The sequence below is a fragment of the Chelmon rostratus genome, chromosome 5, assembly GCF_017976325.1.
Source record: "Chelmon rostratus isolate fCheRos1 chromosome 5, fCheRos1.pri, whole genome shotgun sequence".
In the NCBI taxonomy this organism is placed as follows: Eukaryota; Metazoa; Chordata; class Actinopteri; order Chaetodontiformes; family Chaetodontidae; genus Chelmon; species Chelmon rostratus.
The window spans coordinates 11,427,322-11,446,538 of record NC_055662.1 but is presented as its reverse complement, the minus strand read 5'-3'; the positions used below and the strand labels follow the sequence as shown (position 1 = coordinate 11,446,538).

Genomic DNA, 19,217 nt, shown 5'->3' with positions numbered 1-19,217 from the left:
TTTCCCGGAGAATGGCTGGCAGGGAGAAATGGAGGGGAATAAAACACATATCCAGCAGACCAGAGGGAAAAAGGCTAACCAAGCATGCTAAATCCTGCTCCCTATTGTATGATGGAAGTGATAACTGTGTGGGCAACTGGAGGAATCACTTTGAAAAAGTTCTCATGAGAAGGCGAGGAGCGAAAACTAACTCATTTTCTCTCTTTTTTTGTTTTTTGTTGTTTTGTTTTTTTTTGCTTCCCTCCCAGCCTCGAGGCAACGGCCTGCCAGCCGCTAAAGACTGACGAGAGGAAAGCGGCGGAAAGCAGGGTGGACCGCGCGGACAGAAATGGCTGCATCAAAGGAAAAGGACACAAACACCGCAGTCGTCGCAGGGCCAGGAGGTGAGACGGTCTTTGTGCTCTCACAAATGCTGAACGCCATCAAGAGGGTCTCAAAGACCGAGCACTTGCAAAGCAAAGAAAAAGTCAAGGAATCAGTGCCCTCTAAAGTTGTACGATTTTCGATCACAGTCAAATGTTTCTGATGATGAATGGTTATTTGTTTTGGGGGGTTGCTTTTGTAGCTCTAAGTGCTGGTGATAAAGCCTTTTAACAGTGCAACAAAACTCCTTGAGGGTTTGACTCTCAGAGAGAAAACAGAGCTAATCTCTATATTCCGGTGCAGGGAACGTAAACAGTCTTATCGGGTCGGGCCCAGTGGAGAAATACACGTTGTGAGGAATTCCACACTGTGTCATTCACATCCTCTCCTTTCACCGGCAGCTTGAACTAAAAGTCTCCTTCACACACCGGGAATCGTTTTCAGGCTTCTTATTCTGAGGTGGGAAAAATCAATTCGGGCAGATTTTTCAAAGAAACCTCTTAATTAATCTGACACCTTCAAAGCCTTTGCAGGCACATAGCGGGGAAGCAGCCAGCGATATGTAAAACACGACTGAAGCCGCATCTGAGGTGTGTTAGAGAGGATCATAAACATGAATCACTCCTCTTTGGATGAACTTTACCCAGCGGCTGCTTCTCTTTGTTTTTGAATTTACCAGCGAGCACAGAGAACACGCAGGCACGAAAGCTTCTAATCATTTTTCTGGTTTGTGTACAAGAAAAGACGTCTGGTAGAAAAAGATTTGTAGTGCTTTTTATCCTTGAAACTGAGAGCTCCTTTCTGAGAATTGATCTTGCACTTGAGGGCTTCTCCATATGGCAGTGAGATATGCAAAGTCGCTTGAAATTTAAGTACTGAGGAATCACAAGAGATGTCTTCAGTGAAGTGGACCAGTTTTATTCCTATGGGAGGACATCAGGATCACAGCATAAACGTACCTCGCCTTCTTATCAGTTTAGTTACAAGATGGTGACATTAACAGCTGCATGCAGTTATGTTGCTGCGCTGCTTTTTTTCAACCTGTACAACATCACCCTCATCCCAGGTCATCATATACCGCCGCTTTGTCACGCTCCTCGGCAACTCATGCACAAGGTAGAGGCTTTAGCGTCTGTGCACGACATGGAAATCCTTCCTGAGAGAAAGCCAGTCTAACACGCTCCTAACAGTTTAAAACCGCTGCTGCTGTGAAACACTCATAGTTTGGTTCGGTTTAGGCAGCAAAATTGCTTATTTTAGAATAAAGAAAAGGCTGTTAACTCTTGGTGTATGTGTATGACACACTACATCACAACAACCTCCAACCCTCCAAGGACTGTGTCGCTCCATATGCCACTACTATATTACTGTGGCTACGTTTTGGAGTTAGGTGAAAGCTCCGTGCGTTTCATACAAATGCTACAGGGTATTTTGTGCGACGTCTGATGTGAGCAGAGGCACTTTTAACTTCAGCCAAGGCACTGTGTTCCCCTGTAGTACACTGTGGGAAAACCTGTCTTTCTGTTGCAGTCCTAGTACACCTGTTTCATCTTCTAGACAGTTGAAACAGGTATATCTTTGTGTGCTAATCTTCCACAGCGCACCGAAAACAAAAAAATCACAAGGTGCTGCATCGGTGTTGGTATGCGGCCACAGTCATTAGTGAGAAGCTGAAGCCCAGTTTCAGAATTTAGATTTACATCCTTCATGCGAGAAGATAATGTACCTGATGGTGCTGTGCATTGCTGCAGTAGCTGAACCAGCTTCAACTTGCTGTCAGACAAGGTTCACTGGCTATAAGCAAATAATTAATGGAACAAAAGTGACCAAGAACAGAAGAAATGCATGAAAAAGACAGTGCTTGTGTTTATTCATTTCCACTTTGTGAAAAGTGGCTAATGAGGTGGATGCATTTGTCTCAAACACAAAGCACCAAACAGGCAAGTTGCTGCCTGAGAAGAGTCTCCTCTGTTGAGAAAGGCGTTTGGTCTTTGGATTGTTATCTTGCTAATTGGCCGACAGCAGCACCATTTAAGAGAGCAACCAATGCTAATTATAACATTAAACCACAAGCCACTGATGCTGGCTTCCTTCTAGAACAGGGCTGCCCTAAGTGGTGTCTGCAGGCAAAAACTGGCCCACCATGTGGTTTGATTTGGCCAATGATGTTTTTCCAAAAAAAAAAGTAAATTTTATTTAAAAAATTATAATCTAAATTTTATGTTGTTTTATTTTGCATGATTAATTATTAATTATTTTTCAGAATCTGAGCAAGGTGGGCAGATTCATGCTGCTGTGGGAGCTTAGGATCCTAATACCATTTTTTACCAACAGGTGGTGTTTTTGTCCTGTGGCCCAGCAAGTTTTGGATTTGGAAGTCCGAGGGAAAAGGTTTCGTGACCTTTGTTCTAGAAACAGTATGTTAGCTGCAGAGAGTAAGTTTTAGAAAGCACAGTAGTTGTTACCAAACCATTTGTACCTTTTCCATTAAGTTCTGTTGAATCTGTAACAACTGATGAATTAACTGAAAACCCTGCGTGAAGCCCACTGGAAACCCAAATCCCTGATCACAACCCTACTAAACACATTACAGCGCCTGATACAGAGCGAGTGATGTATTTTTTTATTTAATGGCATGTCTAGGATGTACTTACATGTATGCATTTACAGTATTCATGCATGACTGTAGCAGTGAAAAAAGCAACATGCCTTTCAGGAAAATAGGCTGCATTCAGCTTTGAGCATATTCTCATCAGATGTACCCAAATCCCTTTTTCATACGCCATTGTTTCACGCAATCACCATTCCCAGTGTAGCTGGCAATTGACTGCACTCTCATTCTGCCTTTCATTCTCTCCGCCTCATCAAAAGAAACTGTTTCTGCTGGCAAGAAAAAATGCAAATGCTTGCCTTGTGCTCTCTCTTTCTACAAGGCCAGAATGGTAGAGGTGTTAATGAGTGACAAAGCGTTCTCATTACCAGGAGAGGGTACTTGGGCTCGGTCTGTCTAATCAGCCCTAATGCATTTCAGTGCCTAATGCTCCCAAACTGCCGACTACAGCAAGCAGGGCCATTTATTATAGCAAGACCTTCTTCTGCATCCAATGAAACCGGCACATAGTCTCCAGAGGTCTGTGGTCGCATACATCAAGCAGGAGTGCAGTTTGTCACTGTCTGGATCAGCTCACGCTCACCTGTTAGTGTGACCTGCTGTTTGGGGAACATGAAGGTACATTTCCTTGATATTTGAAGTGAATGGCCAACAGTTAGCCTCCAGTGAGCATGAAAGCGCTTAACAATGATACAGCGACTATTTGTAGACATTTAAATATATTCTGCCCAGAGCTAATCTGAGCCTATGATAATATTATCTGGATATTGATAATGTTATTCAGAAATTGGGTTTATCTTTTATCTTAATACATGTATATATATACTATTTAATGACTATTTAATCTCAGAGGGGACTGCTGATTAGTGAGGATACATTTCAAAGCACATTTTTGTAGCTTGACTCTTCATTCATAGATTCAAAGCAGCTCTCATGAGCCTGAAGCTTGTGCGATCGCATCAAGCACATAATTTAGTTTCCATGCATCATTTTTCTTATTAAGTCCTGGTAACAGTTTTTTTTTTTTTTTTTTTTAACCGTATTTAATCAAGGGCAATTCACTGAGAGGACGCCTCTCTTTTGTAGGAACACACTGATCACAGTTCCTCACCTGGAAGCTGGCCAGTGCAACGATAGGTTTGTCTGCTGGCCAGTGATAAGCTCTAATGGAGCAGTGGGGTTAAGGGCCTTGCTCAAGGGCACCGGCGACCTTCTGGTCACAACTCACTTCTCTAACTTTTATAGTGAATAGAGAATTGGGAAGCCACTGGTCTCCTCCTCCATGTTTCCTTCTCCTTCTTTGCTTAAATCCGCTATTCAGTATTCAGCAAAGAAGAAAACAACGCACATGACTGGCTGTCACTCCTGCATGTCCTTAAATAAATCGAGGCTCTCTCATCTTCCCCATGTCCTTGAGTCCTGGTGGTGGATTGATGTTTTTCAATGTTTAATTCTTAATGAATGGGATCCTGCCAGGAGAAAGGTTAACTCTTGTAAATGTCTATTTCCCATGTCCACAACTGAGCCAATGAGAGCCTTCATGCTTTATGTTGGGAAGATCATCTTACTGTGCCAGAGCCTTAATGAAACAAATGTGGAGACGGCTGCAGAACGGATCATCTGGTCTGCAACTAACAATTATCTTCAGCGTCGGTTAATCAGCTGAATCAGCGATTAATCTTTCACCTAGAAAAAAATCAGAAAATCAGTACACTAACACCAAGAACTGAAGTCATCTCTTCAAAAGAAAGCTGGCGGAAAAAACAACATTTCTTCCCAGTGGGTTTTGGAAAGATGTGACATCTCTGGTATTGGGGAGATGTGTCGGGATGATTCAAAGCTTAGCTGTTTCTCCCTTGATGGAGAGTCGAGTAAAAGAGAGGTTTGACTTGACAGCAGGCTGGAGTGAACAATACCAGTGAAATAGTAAATAGTTAAAGGGACTTTGCTTGACATTTGACAGATGACGCGTTGCTTTGATTATCGTGATAAACACGAAGATGTGACAACGTCCCATCAACAGCTTCATTTGTTCGTGTCAGTTGCCAGTTCAGTGTGTCTGCATGCACCCATATTTCTCTCTGTAGTGCCTCACCCTCCTCTGCCGTATTTACTACCCTACCATTAATGATGTAAACACACCATCACTCCTACGTCTACGTGCAATTTACATCAGTTTTGATTGAACCAACACCAACTGGAGGCCCTTTCCAGTTTTCCCAATAAAGCTTATTTTCATCCTCATTATCAAAGCCAAGGTGAGGCCGTCTGGGTGAGTTTCAGTCAAAAGCATCTTCTTACACATCTCTCCTTTACTGTGTATCACCCCTCATGCCTCCTCACACCCTCCTATTTGCTTCTTATGAATTTCAGTCTGTCTGTACTTGAAAGGCTCGTTCAATGAGCCTGTGGCGCTTCAAAGGCCTTCATCTCCTTTTCCACATCAGTCATTTGCACAGACCAAATGAAGTGGACCTCTGGACAGCAATCAAGCTGGCCAACAGATGGAATCTGACAAGTTTCCTCTCTTTATGATGATGACTTCACACTCGAAGAGAAGAATGGACGCAGGACACAAATATCTCAGGCTAGCCAGTGAGCATGTGTGTCTGTGCACGTGACGATGTGCCCGTGAAGCAGAGGCGTGCAAATGCATTGCAGATTTTCTGCACTGACAACAGGCACCTTTTAGGTTTTTTAAGGCGGTCATTGTCAGCTTTAAATGTTAATATGTTTATGAGATAGTCCTAACAGGCATTAACGTTAGCCTCTGCTACAGTAGATGTAACTTACAAAGGAGATGTAGGCATTTCCTACGTAGGAGGATATAAAAGTATAAAGGGTGCTTGTTGATGAATGTCATTTTGGGAAGAGGGGATGTGTGCAATTGGTCGAGTAGTAGCCTCGCTAGCTGGCACTAGAAATACTAGTCGCTTAAACTATCATTTTATTAATGTGCACATTTAAATTCCAGAATAATGTGTAATTCACTATACCCAGTATAGGGTAAAGTGCCGAACACTTCAGCAGCATTTAAGATACTATCAGTCAACCAGTCAAATTTCAAACCTCTGTTTTAAATGTCACAGAAATTAGTCATTAGAAACATTGCTAGTGTACCCACATTACCCATTTTTACTCATGTTAGGGACAAAAAGTCAGGATAAACTGGTTTGTTCTTGCGCTCCAGAAAGTCTTTCAGGTGCATGAGATCATGAATTCTGACTGTGAGTACAAGTTATTGTCGTTGTAGATGAGATAAGACTTTATTCATCTCACAATGGAGAAATTCACTCTTACAGAAGCTCTTCAGAACACACGGGGGGGGGGGGGGGGGGGGGGTGCAAACAGCAAATGGAGGTGCAAATAAGAACAATAGGAACAATAAGGTGCAAAATAAGAACAATAAGGGTGCGAAAAAGAACAGTAGAGGGGTTTTTTTTACATGCGTTTAAAAAAAATCTGTCTCTTTCAAGTACCCCAACTGAATGAAAAAGCTACTGACAGAGTTGTTGAAGATTACAAACTCTTGTCTCCCACACTAGATCCTACCTAGATCATCTAACAAGATTAACAGGAAGGTTCAGTATCAATGACAAAAATAACAAATTCCCAATTTAACATCTCTGTTCAGCTCAGGTAAAAAAAAAAAAAAAAAAATGAATCACACATTTACACAATTGCTAGTTAAATGAGGTCGTAAGGTTCATTGTATTAAGTGAAAGCCTATTGTGCCCCGCTGCAGCCTGTTTTTATGTCCCCAGCACAAGAAGGGGAAAAAAGGATACTGGACAATCCAGCATGCCTCAGAGTCAACAGCCAATAGGCAGCCAGAACACAGAGTCAAAGGCTAGATAGGAAGTGAAGGCAGCTATGTGCATTGGCAGCGGATGCGATGTACCGCAGATCTATCTCGTGTTGTCTTCAGTGCTGACTTCAGTGAGGCTCACTGGCATGCGATCTGTTTTGTGCTTTGTACCAGTCTGGATAGGATTTCATCATCCTGTTGTGATGGGATCATCTCATACGGGACATTTGGCTCACAGATAATCTTGCTTATGTGTGCCAATGATGAGTCATGTGGATTATTTTACCCCACCCGATCTGTTCCGGTTATTTGTCTGCAAAGATTGTAGGGGAAAAAAAGAGTTTTGTCGAGGGAGTTTCACACTTTCACAAAGAAAAAAAGTGTTTGCAACACTTTTGTGATATCAGATGAATAAAAGTAGGTGAAAAGTATTCCTCACACAGTGCAGTTATGTATTAATAGTGCTGTTGCTGTTGTGCCGTTCGCACTGAATCACTGATTATTTTAGGTTATCACAAACCAGTTGGTACTGTGAACATGAGTTACCTTGTTTTAATGGGACAGTTCACCCAAATAATGATGAAAGAAAGCACATTTCTCACCTACCTTTAGTGGCATCTAGCATCACTGTCATTAAGTGTTAACCCTTAAACACTCAAAAACATCCAGCCTATCCTACTAGACAAAAAAAGCCATATAGGTTGGCCTTGTAAATATTACTTACATTTATTGTGCCCTCTAGTGGCCATGGTAATAATGACAGGCACAAAGGAAGTCAGGTGATGTAGTACAAAGAGCAAGAAAGCCCTTATATGGAGTAAGGGGGGCTGGATGGATGACTCAAACAAACAGAGGAACACAAAAGTCAACACTGACCCATTTTAAATGACATAATGTTCTTATGTTACACCACGTACACAACAGTAATGGGCATATTTTAACCCGTGATCTTTTCCAGAAACTAAACAAGTAGCTTTACTGCCTAAACCTTAGCAAACTGTGACCGTTTCCCAACTTTTGGCAATCGACCTGGCTCATTTAGGCACAAGGTTGTTGTGGCCCAGCAGACTCAGAGTCTAAAAGCCCAGATATTGGGATTTAGAAGCTGAAACTCGCTCCCCCAAACATCTGCTCATCACCCTGCGGAATTCTCTCACCTGAGATTTCACATGTCGTATCCCGTCACTGGAATGAATGCCAAGGTGTCCCCTCTGCTCTGTCTCCGCTTGCAGCCCCTCCTTTGACGAGGAACTCTCCCCTCGGCCCAAGGGGAAGAAGAAGAAGAGAAAGTCCGATCGGAGGAGGAAAAGGAAAAGGTCAGTTCCCAAAATGAGATGACTCTGCGCTGAGGTGTATTGTTGGACACCTGTTGTTGCATTTCCTGAAAATAAATACATGGAGAGGAGTGCTTGGTGCTCACTAGAGTTCCTGTTTATCTGTTCTCCCGCTTTAGGTCTCCTTCCCACAGCCTGTCACCACTGAGGAAGAAGAAAAAGAAGAAGAAGAAGAGCTCCAAGAAAAGCAAGCGGCATAGGTAGCTCTTGCTTTCTATGACAATATTAGAAAAATGGCATAACATGTATTTTTAGGTGACCGAAATCATCTTTTTCCCCTATTCCAGGTATACCTCCAGGAAGTCAAAACACAGGTACGTTTATGGTTATTGCAAAGGTTTGTATGTAACATTAGCGTGTCTAGTGGCTGTGTTTCTAAAGGTTAAAATATTTTAAAGAATGAAAAACAGTTCTCACCTGGATACATTTCTGTCCTAAATGTGGTGTGACATTTAGTGTCTGCTAAGACTGCAGGATTTCCAGCTCAGAGGCCCCTGTCCTTTCCAGTGTGTATCAGTCAGAAAGCAGGCTGTCTGTGCAGGCTTTGTCAGTCTTAATGCTCCTCCCTCATGACTCTGCTCTCTTTCATCCCACCAGCTCTTCAAGTTTAAAACATAAGAGGAAGGATGAGCGCAAGCACAAGAAAAGGTCAGTCTGTGATTGTTGCATCAGAATCATGTACTCTCCAAATCCTACAACTTTTTTTGCCTCACCTCTGTACACACACACACCACCACCACCACCACCTCCTCCTCCTCCTCTTCCTCAGCCATGTTAAGCCCATCCGTCCTTTTCAGAACACCCATTGCTGAGGAAGAAAGAGAGAGCGTCCTCCAAAATGCTCTCATGTAGGGGCACGATGGGTGAATGGAGGAACGTGGGGCTTTTATTTTTCCGAGCAAAGCGTGAAAAAAGCCTCGTAAAGAGGAAAACTGATTGAAAGCTCGAGCCACAAAGAGAGGGGGGGGAGGGGTGGAGAGAAACCAATTTCATGCTGTGATCTTTCAACATTTTATAATTCGACTTTGGATGAGCGGGCCGTTGTTTGTAAGCACTGAGCCAAGTTCAGCTGCTGCTTACTTCAACAGAAACCACGGCTTTCCAGCTCTGTACCACTCGCTCGCCTCTTTCTTCTTTTCTCTTCAAGCCTTTGCTGCTCCTTTATACTCTCGTCTTCTCTGACGCGCTCTCCTATTTTTTAAACGAGCTTCATATACATCAGAGGTGGAGCTGGAGCTATTTAATTATACATCCTCAAAGTCATGTAGGCTTGATCTGATTTTTCCTTTTGAATCTTAAAATGTGCAGCTCAGAAAACATGATCCAAATAAATGTCCACATGTGCTCTGCAGAGCTGCAACTGATAATCATTTTAATGTCTATCCATATTATCCTGAGTAAAAGGTGCATTGGTTGATGGGTATTTCCAATTTAGGCACATCTTATTTTCCAAGCTTTAGGTCCTAACATGACTGAATTGCAATTTGTTTCACTTCTTGTATTCAGCCTGACTTTGTGTTCAGGTGGGACGGATACGGCTGTCGCACATTGATTTACAAAGAGAGATGTTGATTCAGTTATTTCTGTGAGTCGGCTTACATCAACCTGTACAGCTATACCGATCTCATCCACACTTATAGTCATTTTTCTGTCTGGTCAATTGTTTCCCAAATAAAACAAAAACTGGGGAAACATCAGTGAGCACAACCCCCAGAACTTTTGAATTCACAAGAATCCATCTTGCCAGGCTTTAGGTCATGCACTTGGGGCTGAACCACAGCATTTGGACCAATCAGGGTCCTATGAGGGACTACTGGAAGCTATGCACCGGCGCAGTTTAGATGTGACAACAGCGTGACATCAGTGACAGAGGAGCAATGAACAGCACTAAAGGCTTTTATCATGGAAAAGATGTTTCTTCTGTTCTCCCGAACTCTGGCCTCAGAGAGACGTCATATGGTTGATTGATCTGATCGATTGAAGTTAGTGTGTGATGGACAGTGATAGACAGATGGTTCACCAAATCACGAGCCAAGTTTTATTATGGCACAGCATTGTGTTTTAAGTTTGTCCATCCCTCTGTCTGTCCCGTTCTTGTGAATGCGATATCTCAGTAACACCATGAGGAAATTATTTCAAATTTGCCACAAACGTTCAGATCTTCTGTGCTGCCGGGTTGAAGATGTGTGTGCATCCACGTTACACAGTTTATAGTTTCTTTGCAGCAACATCCATATTTGAAGCCTTGTAGTCCACCATATGATATTAAGCTTCAGGTGATCGTTGTTGCACCATGTGATGAAGCTCTCCCTCAGTCTTCTGTACTCCTCTGGAAAAACAGTCTCTAAGTGAAGATGTTTCTCACTTTCTCACTATAACTTCCATTTCACCAAAAAAGACACTTGATAACTTCTATTATATTATTTTAAAGTCTTCAGCACACATATTACATGAGTCTGGACAGACATGGATATAAAATGCAACTTGACTAGTTGGCGGAGGCAAACAACCATGAGGCGGTTATTCTGGTTTGGAGTTACCTGCCCTTTTCCATAGTGGGCCATGGTCAGCACCTGAAATCCGAGGCCAGCAGAGCACCACAGATCAGCCAAACGTATGTGGGAGAGTAAACAAAGCTGACTCATAACAGTATTAGTCAGAGTGTAATACGCCATATCACAAAGAAGAAAGGGTGCATGGACAATGTGTACAAGCTACACAGCAGCCACAGACCATCAGCTATGCATGTAATCAACTTACAAGGTATAGAACAGATAGAAGCAGCAAATCGTCACATTTGAGAAGCTTTTGTGCTTGTGCATGACAAATGATGAAGTGATGATAAAAATGGCTGTCAAGTAATTTCTGTCGATTGTCTAATCATAGCTCTTTGCTCCTTATCCACTTGTGTCTGCTCTCCTCTGCTCTCCTCATCACCCCCTTCAGTTCACGGACTCACTCGAGGCGGAGGCGACGCTATCGGAGGTCAGAGTCGGACAGTTCCTGCTGCCAGTCTTCCACAGAGGACAGGTAGGAACCCATCCCCCCCACCCCCCACCCCCCCACCCCCCAAACTCCCTCACTTTATCTTATCAGCCCGAGGTGTCTGCAGAGTTCCTGGTCACACTGCAGCGATGACTGATAAGGCAGAGGTGACTTCCAGATCTCAGGCACAACCAGCCCTTATCACAGCTTCACAGGAAATGGCCCCAAATTCTCTCCACAGATCAATGCACTCAGTTATAATGACATACTGCAAAAACTTGGACGTGTGTTGATATGAAAGATGTTGTTTTTCACAGGTTTTATGGATTATAGTGAACCGGTTTGATGACATGATGATGTCTTGTGGTCACTCCCTGAATAATCATCCACCGCCACTGAATGGAGAATATTACATTTAGAGTTAGAATGCCATGGGGTTATACATTTTTCCAACATATTTATACAGATGAAACTCAGTCCTCATCAAATGTGCACAAGTGCCAATTTCTGTCCCATTCTCTGAAGTGCAGAATTGGCTGGAACTAAGAAGAAGCATTTACATCATGATGCTGTCATGAAAACTAAATCCATCTTTTTCCCACAGACACCATCTGCAAAAATCTGTGGTGCATCAGGCATTAGGGGACCTGGCAGCTGTAGTAGAGGAAACCAATGGAGTGCTTGACCACGCGGACATGAAGTGGAGACCCGCAACCAAATCAATGTGTAAAACGGCTCCAAAATATCGCTCCATCCTCTCAACCGCCACCGTAAGTACACTTTAGGACTTTTAACAGTGCTGCTGCTTGTTCAGTTTGATTTCTCAGTTATGGCCATGTGAAACAGCTTATTGTCAGTCAAAATAAAATGCTTACGGTGAAGCAATTTGTTTTGGAAAATTATTCTCACTGAAGAAAAAAGAAAACATTTTCTTCTTTAGCTCACTATTAAGATTTTAATCCCAACATCCTGGTGTGTTTATAAGAATTCTTGCCACTGATATTGAAGAGAAATACGATACATTATATTATATATTTTCAGTAAATTATATGTCCAAAACACATTTAGCTATCCTTTAATGGACGTGATTTGCAAAATGAAAAATTGTGCATGGCCTTATTCTGAGCTCCTTTTGTGAATAATATTTTTTTTCCAGTAATTTTGTAAGTTCTTGTTTTTCTGTTTTTAAAAGTAACGCCACCAGGTGCTTGGTAGAGAAGATATCCTGTAATAATAATGATACTGCTGGAAAAATTGTTCTCGAGGGCTTATTTTCCTTCCTGTTGAGACATAGTGTCAAACTGAAGTGAACAAATATTTTATTTTCAAGAGTTTTTTCTCACTTCACACTTGTGTTCCTTTAATAAAGGTATCACTGAAAAGTTATGAGCATTTCGTTCAGTGTGAATATTAATTAAGAACTACTCAAACGAACTGTGTGCATCACAACCATGGTCAAGACGGGGAAAATAAAACACTTTGTTGGCTTAAAAGCATGTCAATATTTGTTAGATTTGTAGTTGACTCCTACAGGCTCTTATCTGTGCTGTTCTGCAGAGGTCACTAGTGCAAAGCACTTGCACTGCACACAACGTTGTTACCGTTCTGCACTTGTTTTGTCAAACCATGATGTGCAAGCAGCAGGCAGGAAGTGTTTGTTTATTGACATCAAAAGTGCGACAGACTGTGCTTAGTCAGTACACAGAGTTTTAAGTTTAGGCATGGTGTGAGATGAGACATAAACCATTAAACCATTAGTTTCTGCCACGCTACATGAACGTCGCACTGCCTCTTGTACTCGCGCCCAACGCTGGCATCACACTCACTAAACACTTTAATCACACGGTGTGAAGACTAAGACTAAGAATGGTCCCTTAGAGTGATTTTGGAATAATTATTGTTTTCCTGCTAATTTGGAGCAAAGAAACGATTGAAAAACAGGTCAGAAAATCTTTGTTATGCAAGGACTACATTTTATTTACTTTTATGGACGTGCTTACAGTAAAAAGGACTCTTGTCCTGCTGCGTATTAAGAATACGTTTTCTTTTTAATACAGTTTTTAGTGTGTTACCTCTAAGTAGTTGCACATTAGCATTTTTTCATGAGCCAGGATTGACATCATACAGAAGCAGGAAAAAACACAAAATCTTGCATTTCCACTCAGCCCTTTTTTAGTCCCCTCTTGTCATTGCATCTGTTTTATGGTCCAGCAGACAGTTGCAGTGCAGACTTTGAGTTTTAAAACTGTATTGCAGGTTGACTTTCCTTTTTTCTTTTCTTTTTCTTTTGAATTGATGTTTCCCAAAAAGGCTCACAGATACAGCTGTATGTCCTTAAACTCATTGTCTCGTGTTTATTGGAGCATGAAATATATTTAATTTCTCTCCAGCAATCATTAAATTATGCTAATTGCACAGACAAATGTTTTTAATTACACACCACAGGGTTTTAATTGAAATTCAATAAATTAATCCATATATTGAATCACGCCTGGCGTTTAGTACCCCAAAGTCTTTCAGGAGGACTTCACAGCTGGTTACTGGGGGGAAGCCTTACTGGATCTGAATTATTCAGTGGTGTTTGCATTTATTTATGGGTTTTAATTTGGTGAATAAAAGACAGGCAGTTTCAAACGTGATGCAGAATGATCTTTGCTTAATATTTCTTTCCCAAAAAAGCAAGCCATAAAGGTAAAGGTAGGTATGACTGGACAGAAAAAAACCCTCAAAAATATGAATAATGGACATGAATGTGGTTGATGATAACATATGTCAACCTTCTCTGTAAATATGACTGGTGAATTTCTTTTGTGGGGGAAGCATAAGAAACGTTGTGGCAACAAAAGGAAAGAAAGCACACAAGACCCATTGTCAAAAACACCCAGGCAGAGATGAAATGTTTATTTGACGGTAGCCTCGTCAAAATTCCTCGAGGTGACAGTGAAGAATGTCTCTTAACATTTCTGTAAGTGAAACCTTTTACTCTTGAGTATGCACAGATTGTGTGTAGATGCGACTGGTAAATTTCCCTCAGGGTTGGTCTGTTGTGTCGACTATAGACGAGGTAATGGGAAACCGTCGGGAGGACAGACTGGATAAACCTCTGAGTGTGTTGTAATCAATAAGTAAAGAGAGATCATAATTTTCGGACATTAGTCACCTATGATCCTTGGATAGTCAGTACCTTTATGCATCTGTGGATACCTGCAGTAAAAATATACGTTTTAATTGCAGTGTGCAGTAGTCGTACTCACATGCAAGCACACTTTTAGAGTATTCTGGGACTTTCTGGCTCCCGACACTCCAAAACAATGCACCATTAAGGAAAGAAAAAGGAACATGCCAATATAAGTCTAACTGGCTCTGGGTTTGAAGAGAGGGTTATTGTCTTTTTCTTGCAATTTACGACTCTAATGATGCACTTATGTTGCCCGCTCTTCCCTTTTTCTTACACCTTACCTACTTAAGGAGGAAATCTTGATTGGTAAGTCGATGCTATCCGCAGATTTAGGGGTTTACTTGTAGGTCGGTGCAGGCTAATTATTTACTTCTTACAGGAGAAAGAGCACAGTCATCTGTCCTATTGTGAGGGCTTTCTTAGTTAGACTGATGGGATCTCTCTTTGTCTGCAATCCTTTTCATTTCTACATAATACCCATTTTGTGATGTTTGTTCAATGTTCTTTAAATGAGGCTTTTCAATGGGGCTATTGTTTACTCTTTTTCTCTTCACTCGAGTTAGAGTCGGTAGATTTTTCCACGCATAGTTTTCCTTTCTTCTCTGCTCTTTTGTTGTTCCTTTCATATAATTGTTTTAGTTTAGACTTACTTTATCTAAATTTGTTTCTTGTTGATTTCTTTGACTTTAGTTGAGTTCAGACTTTCTTTTGAGGTTAATCGCATGCTTCAAATTTGCATGATGTCTTTATCTTTCAAAGTTTTCTGTCCCAAGAAAAAAAAGAAATCTCTTCTCTGTGTTTTCAAGGGAATATGTGCCTTTGTAATAGACTATTCACAGTGCATCAAAAGCAGATAGCAGGTTCCATTTATCAACACACCTTTGGTTTTAAGCTGCAGCCTATTTGTCTGTTTGCAGATTTTGTCGTCAAAACCTGGAAGCGAGCTTTTACACGGAAAAGGGTCTCAGAATTTATCGAGCCAGACCGAAGGTCCGCACGATTACGATTCTGGGAATGACACATCTTCGCCGCCGTCAAGCAAAACTGGTGTTTCTCGGGCGAGTGTCACCGACAACAAGAGGAGCCACTTTAAACGTCTGGCCTCGCCAGAGAAGCTGAAGTTCACTGACAGAGACAATGTCTCTGATTCAGGAAACTCTGTGACCAGCTACGCTTCCTTGTGCAGACCTTGCGGGGAGGACGGCTTGTCTGCAACCCTTTTCAGTGGAAACGGCAAGAGGTAATGTTGTGTTCATAAAAAATAATCCATCTGAATGAATGCTTCCCAGGGAAATTGCAAGCTGTTTATCTTCTGCTTCCATGCTCTGTTTCCTCTTTTGAAATATTCATCTTATGAGTGAGAATAAAGGAGAGCATTTCTTAAAAACAACACAGGCTCCAGTTTTTGGCTTTATCACTCAAAGCGGCGAAATGTCTAAATGTGTTTTCTTTGTAGAGAGCAGATAACCTTGGGGTGCCGGGTAGAGGTTGTGAGATCTCCAAAGACCTCCAGCTGTTCACAGAGGGTGAGCAAGTCGTCTCGAAGGCGACTGAAAACGCGGTCATCCAGCAGCAGGAGCAGGAGCAGGAGCAGATCCTCGGGGAGTTCCAGATACTCCGGACGCTACTCACGCAGCCTGTCGCTGTCATCTTGCAGGTGGGTTGACTACCTTTGTCCTGTCCTGTATATCACCAACATCCACTAATACCCAAGTTATTGTACGTACATTTCCACTCATGTATTTCAATTTGCACATTAAAAAAGTAGAAATGTGGGACACCCTGGTGACCTAGTGATTAATTCTTTGAACATAAACCACAACATCCATGATTCATGTTCGGCCTGGGGTGTTTGTTGCATGTCATTCCCCCGTTTGTTTGATAGAATAGAAGCTGGCGGAAAGAGATTTTTAGCCATGTTAGTGCAGAGATTCATGTCCCCCTCAGGATGAATCACACAGCTTTGGTGATCCATTAACTTTTGCTCTACAGCGTCACCATCAGGCCGAATTTCAGCGTGTCCAATACTTTGTTTTAGCAGCAAAACTAATGACATTCCCATTATCCTCAGCTGTACTTTATGTTTATTGCTAATTAGCAAATGCTAGCATCTTAATTCAGATCACCAACATGGTGAACCTTATATTCACTAAACAGCAGTCGCATTGTCACCGTGAGCATGAAACACAAGAAAAATGAACAAGACATTCTCCCACTCGACGTTACAGGCCTGCACTGCACTAGAGAGCCCACAAAGTGAAGGGTAAAATGAGCGAGCGTGTCGGGGCGTTAGTCAGATCAGAATCAGATACAACATGTAATAACTGCTGCCACTTCGCTCGACTCCAGGAGATAACTGTCATTTTTCCTTCTTGCCAGCTCGTACTCGCGCTCGCCGAGTTATTCAGCTGATCTGAGGCGACGAGGCAGCGTAGCCAGCCTGAGCTCCAGAGGAAGCTACTCCAGATACAGTGCTGACAGGTAAACATCACGAAATGTTTTTGCTGCTAATGGCTCCTCATTGGTGTCGCACAAATGCACATTTACAATGTTGGCGATCCAGATTTTCACATTGCTATGTCTGCTTCCCAGACTACGACACAGAAAGAGAACACCTAGCTCCAGAGAGACAGATGTGAAGCATGCACACAAGGTTAGTGGGAAGAGACGAAGACGCAAATCCTACTCTCCTATGAAGAAAAGGAGGAGAGACTCACCAAGCCATCTGGAAGCACGCCGAATCACAAGGTAGAGCTTTCCCAGCCTGGGTATTTATAGCTACAATATACATTTTTATGCCTAAAGGCAGCAAAAATGTGCTGCTGGTCTCACCCTCCACCCCCTCAGTTGGACAAGTCCCCAACTTGAAGTCTTTCTCTGGTGTTGATGAGCTGTGTACCATGACATGGCATTTAGCCAGAGGATGAGGTAACCGTCAGCTCTAAAGCCACCACAGGTGCTAAAGAAGCAGATGGGGAACAGAGGCAATCTGAAATGCAAAAAAAGAACATATCTTCATATTTTTTAACAGATCTTGTCTGCCACACTTCATACTGCTGTTTGACAGCAGCAAATGACTTGTCACCCAACTCCGTTGTTCCCCTCAGATCTACAGAGCATTTTAGCATCCAGCAGCTCATCGTTTTGGTTTTATTACCCTCAACTTTTAGCCACAACATTCCCGTAAAAGAGATTTTTTATTTTTGTGAAGCCTTTTCCAGGATAAATTAAGTTATATATGCAGCATACAAAGTTAGCGACTAGTTGGTGACCATAGTGGAGCATTTAGCTGCTGAAGAGTCAGATATTTCTCTCAGGAGTCGGTGGAGACCAAAAAAGAGCTAAAAGGAAAGGAAATATTGGACTCACCAAATTATGTTAATGCTGCTGTGTATCTGCTGGATCTGTAAGTAGACATTTGTTTTGAAATGTGTTATCTAATACAATATATAATGCAATACCTTTTGGATTTTTTTAGTGACCGCCTTTAAACCTGTATTAATTGGTGTTTGTGGCCACCAGGGGGCATTGCAACACAGCATGCACAAAATACCACCCTATAATTTTGATGACATTGGCAAACATTTGCTAATTTACCAGCAGACAGAGCAGCATTAGCATTTATCTTTGTGTTTCTGGCCACATGGCGCCTCTTGTTGGAAATGTCTGGGTCTTTGCTAAATGCTCCACTATTTTCAAAAGCTAGTCGCTAACTTAATTTGTCTGCCTGTTTGGTGCTGAGCAGTGAATGTGTGGCTGTAAAACCAAAACAATTAGCACACGCACAGAGCTGGCTGATAAGACTTTGTAGGTTCATCACTATGAGCGACCCCTTTCCGATTACACAGAGTCATTTGACACATTGTTCATAGAAATAGAAATAGACACTGGTTAGCAGCTTTAATGTTCAGTAAATTGCACACATTGCAGCTTTGATTCTGCTACGGTTTGTCAGTTTCACACCACATAAATTTTTGGCCTCTCCACAGTGCCAGGAAGAGACCCATCCCTTACTTCAGACCCAGTCCGTCGTCCAGCAGCCGGTCCACCAGCGTGTCGTCCTGGAGCAGCCTCTTCACCCGCAGCCGCAGTCGCAGCCCGATCCACAGCATCAGCCGGAGCCGGAGCCGGAGCCACAGCTACTCCTCGTACAGGAGCTACAGCCGCAGTTCATCCTGGAACTCAATCTTTGGGACCCGCAGTCGCAGCAGGAGTCGCGGTTCGTTGAACAAGCGCGACAAAACCCGGCATTAGGGTCTCTCAGAGAACGTTAAGGGACTGAAACGCCAGTCGTGTTTCCAGTTGAGAGCGGGGATGGTGGGTGTTAGGGCGTGTACGTCTCCGAGCTCCGCTTTGACGCTTGAGTGGAAATGTCCCGGCAGGGGTCTGACTACGTCTTTTAGTGATGCAGTCTTGTTCACTCTGCCCACAGAGACCACTGAAGACTGAATGTCTTTTTGTTTGTTTGTTCTGTTCTTGTAATGCATCCTCTTGCATCAGCACTCACAAAGGCCTGAGACTGTTCATCTCTCAGATATTTACAATAGAAACTGCACATAAGACAAAAACAGTATTCCTGTATTTGGTCAACTAACATTGCCGTCTGTTATTTTTAGGTCCATGATCTTCATGTTAAATTATTCTTTTAAATTCGTTAAAATTGCTTAATTCCAGCATTTTTTTCCCCCAATATACAGTATGTGTTGGCTAACACTTTTAAAGTTTGATAGGATGTCAGACATTTACTGCCCCATGTCAGGTCTTCATGTTGTAGATTTTGCAGAGAGAAATGAAGTATTGATGTCAGATTCAAGCCGTTTGATCCGAGTGTTTACAAATGGCTTCAGAGGGATCGTTGTCAGGAATAAGGAAAAGGTTTATTGCTCTGATCTCAGCACTTCACAAGGTGGAGAACAGACGTGTTCCCTCTGAAAAATG

At 42.3% G+C, this 19,217-nt stretch overlaps 1 protein-coding gene across 1 annotated transcript in view; it reads left to right on the top strand.

The window, feature by feature from the left end:
* Nucleotides 1-18,533, top strand: part of srrm4 (serine/arginine repetitive matrix 4) — a 58,701-nt gene extending 40,168 nt beyond the window's left edge. Inside the window, exons 2-13 of the mRNA XM_041938030.1 lie at nt 249-383; nt 8,015-8,098; nt 8,236-8,316; nt 8,404-8,430; nt 8,714-8,764; nt 11,063-11,146; nt 11,706-11,871; nt 15,197-15,519; nt 15,736-15,936; nt 16,659-16,760; nt 16,872-17,027; nt 18,269-18,533. Coding sequence (XP_041793964.1) covers nt 249-383; nt 8,015-8,098; nt 8,236-8,316; nt 8,404-8,430; nt 8,714-8,764; nt 11,063-11,146; nt 11,706-11,871; nt 15,197-15,519; nt 15,736-15,936; nt 16,659-16,760; nt 16,872-17,027; nt 18,269-18,533 — 1,675 coding nt within the window. The remainder of the gene's footprint in view (nt 1-248; nt 384-8,014; nt 8,099-8,235; nt 8,317-8,403; nt 8,431-8,713; nt 8,765-11,062; nt 11,147-11,705; nt 11,872-15,196; nt 15,520-15,735; nt 15,937-16,658; nt 16,761-16,871; nt 17,028-18,268) is intronic.
* The last annotated feature ends 684 nt before the right edge of the window (nt 18,534-19,217 follow it).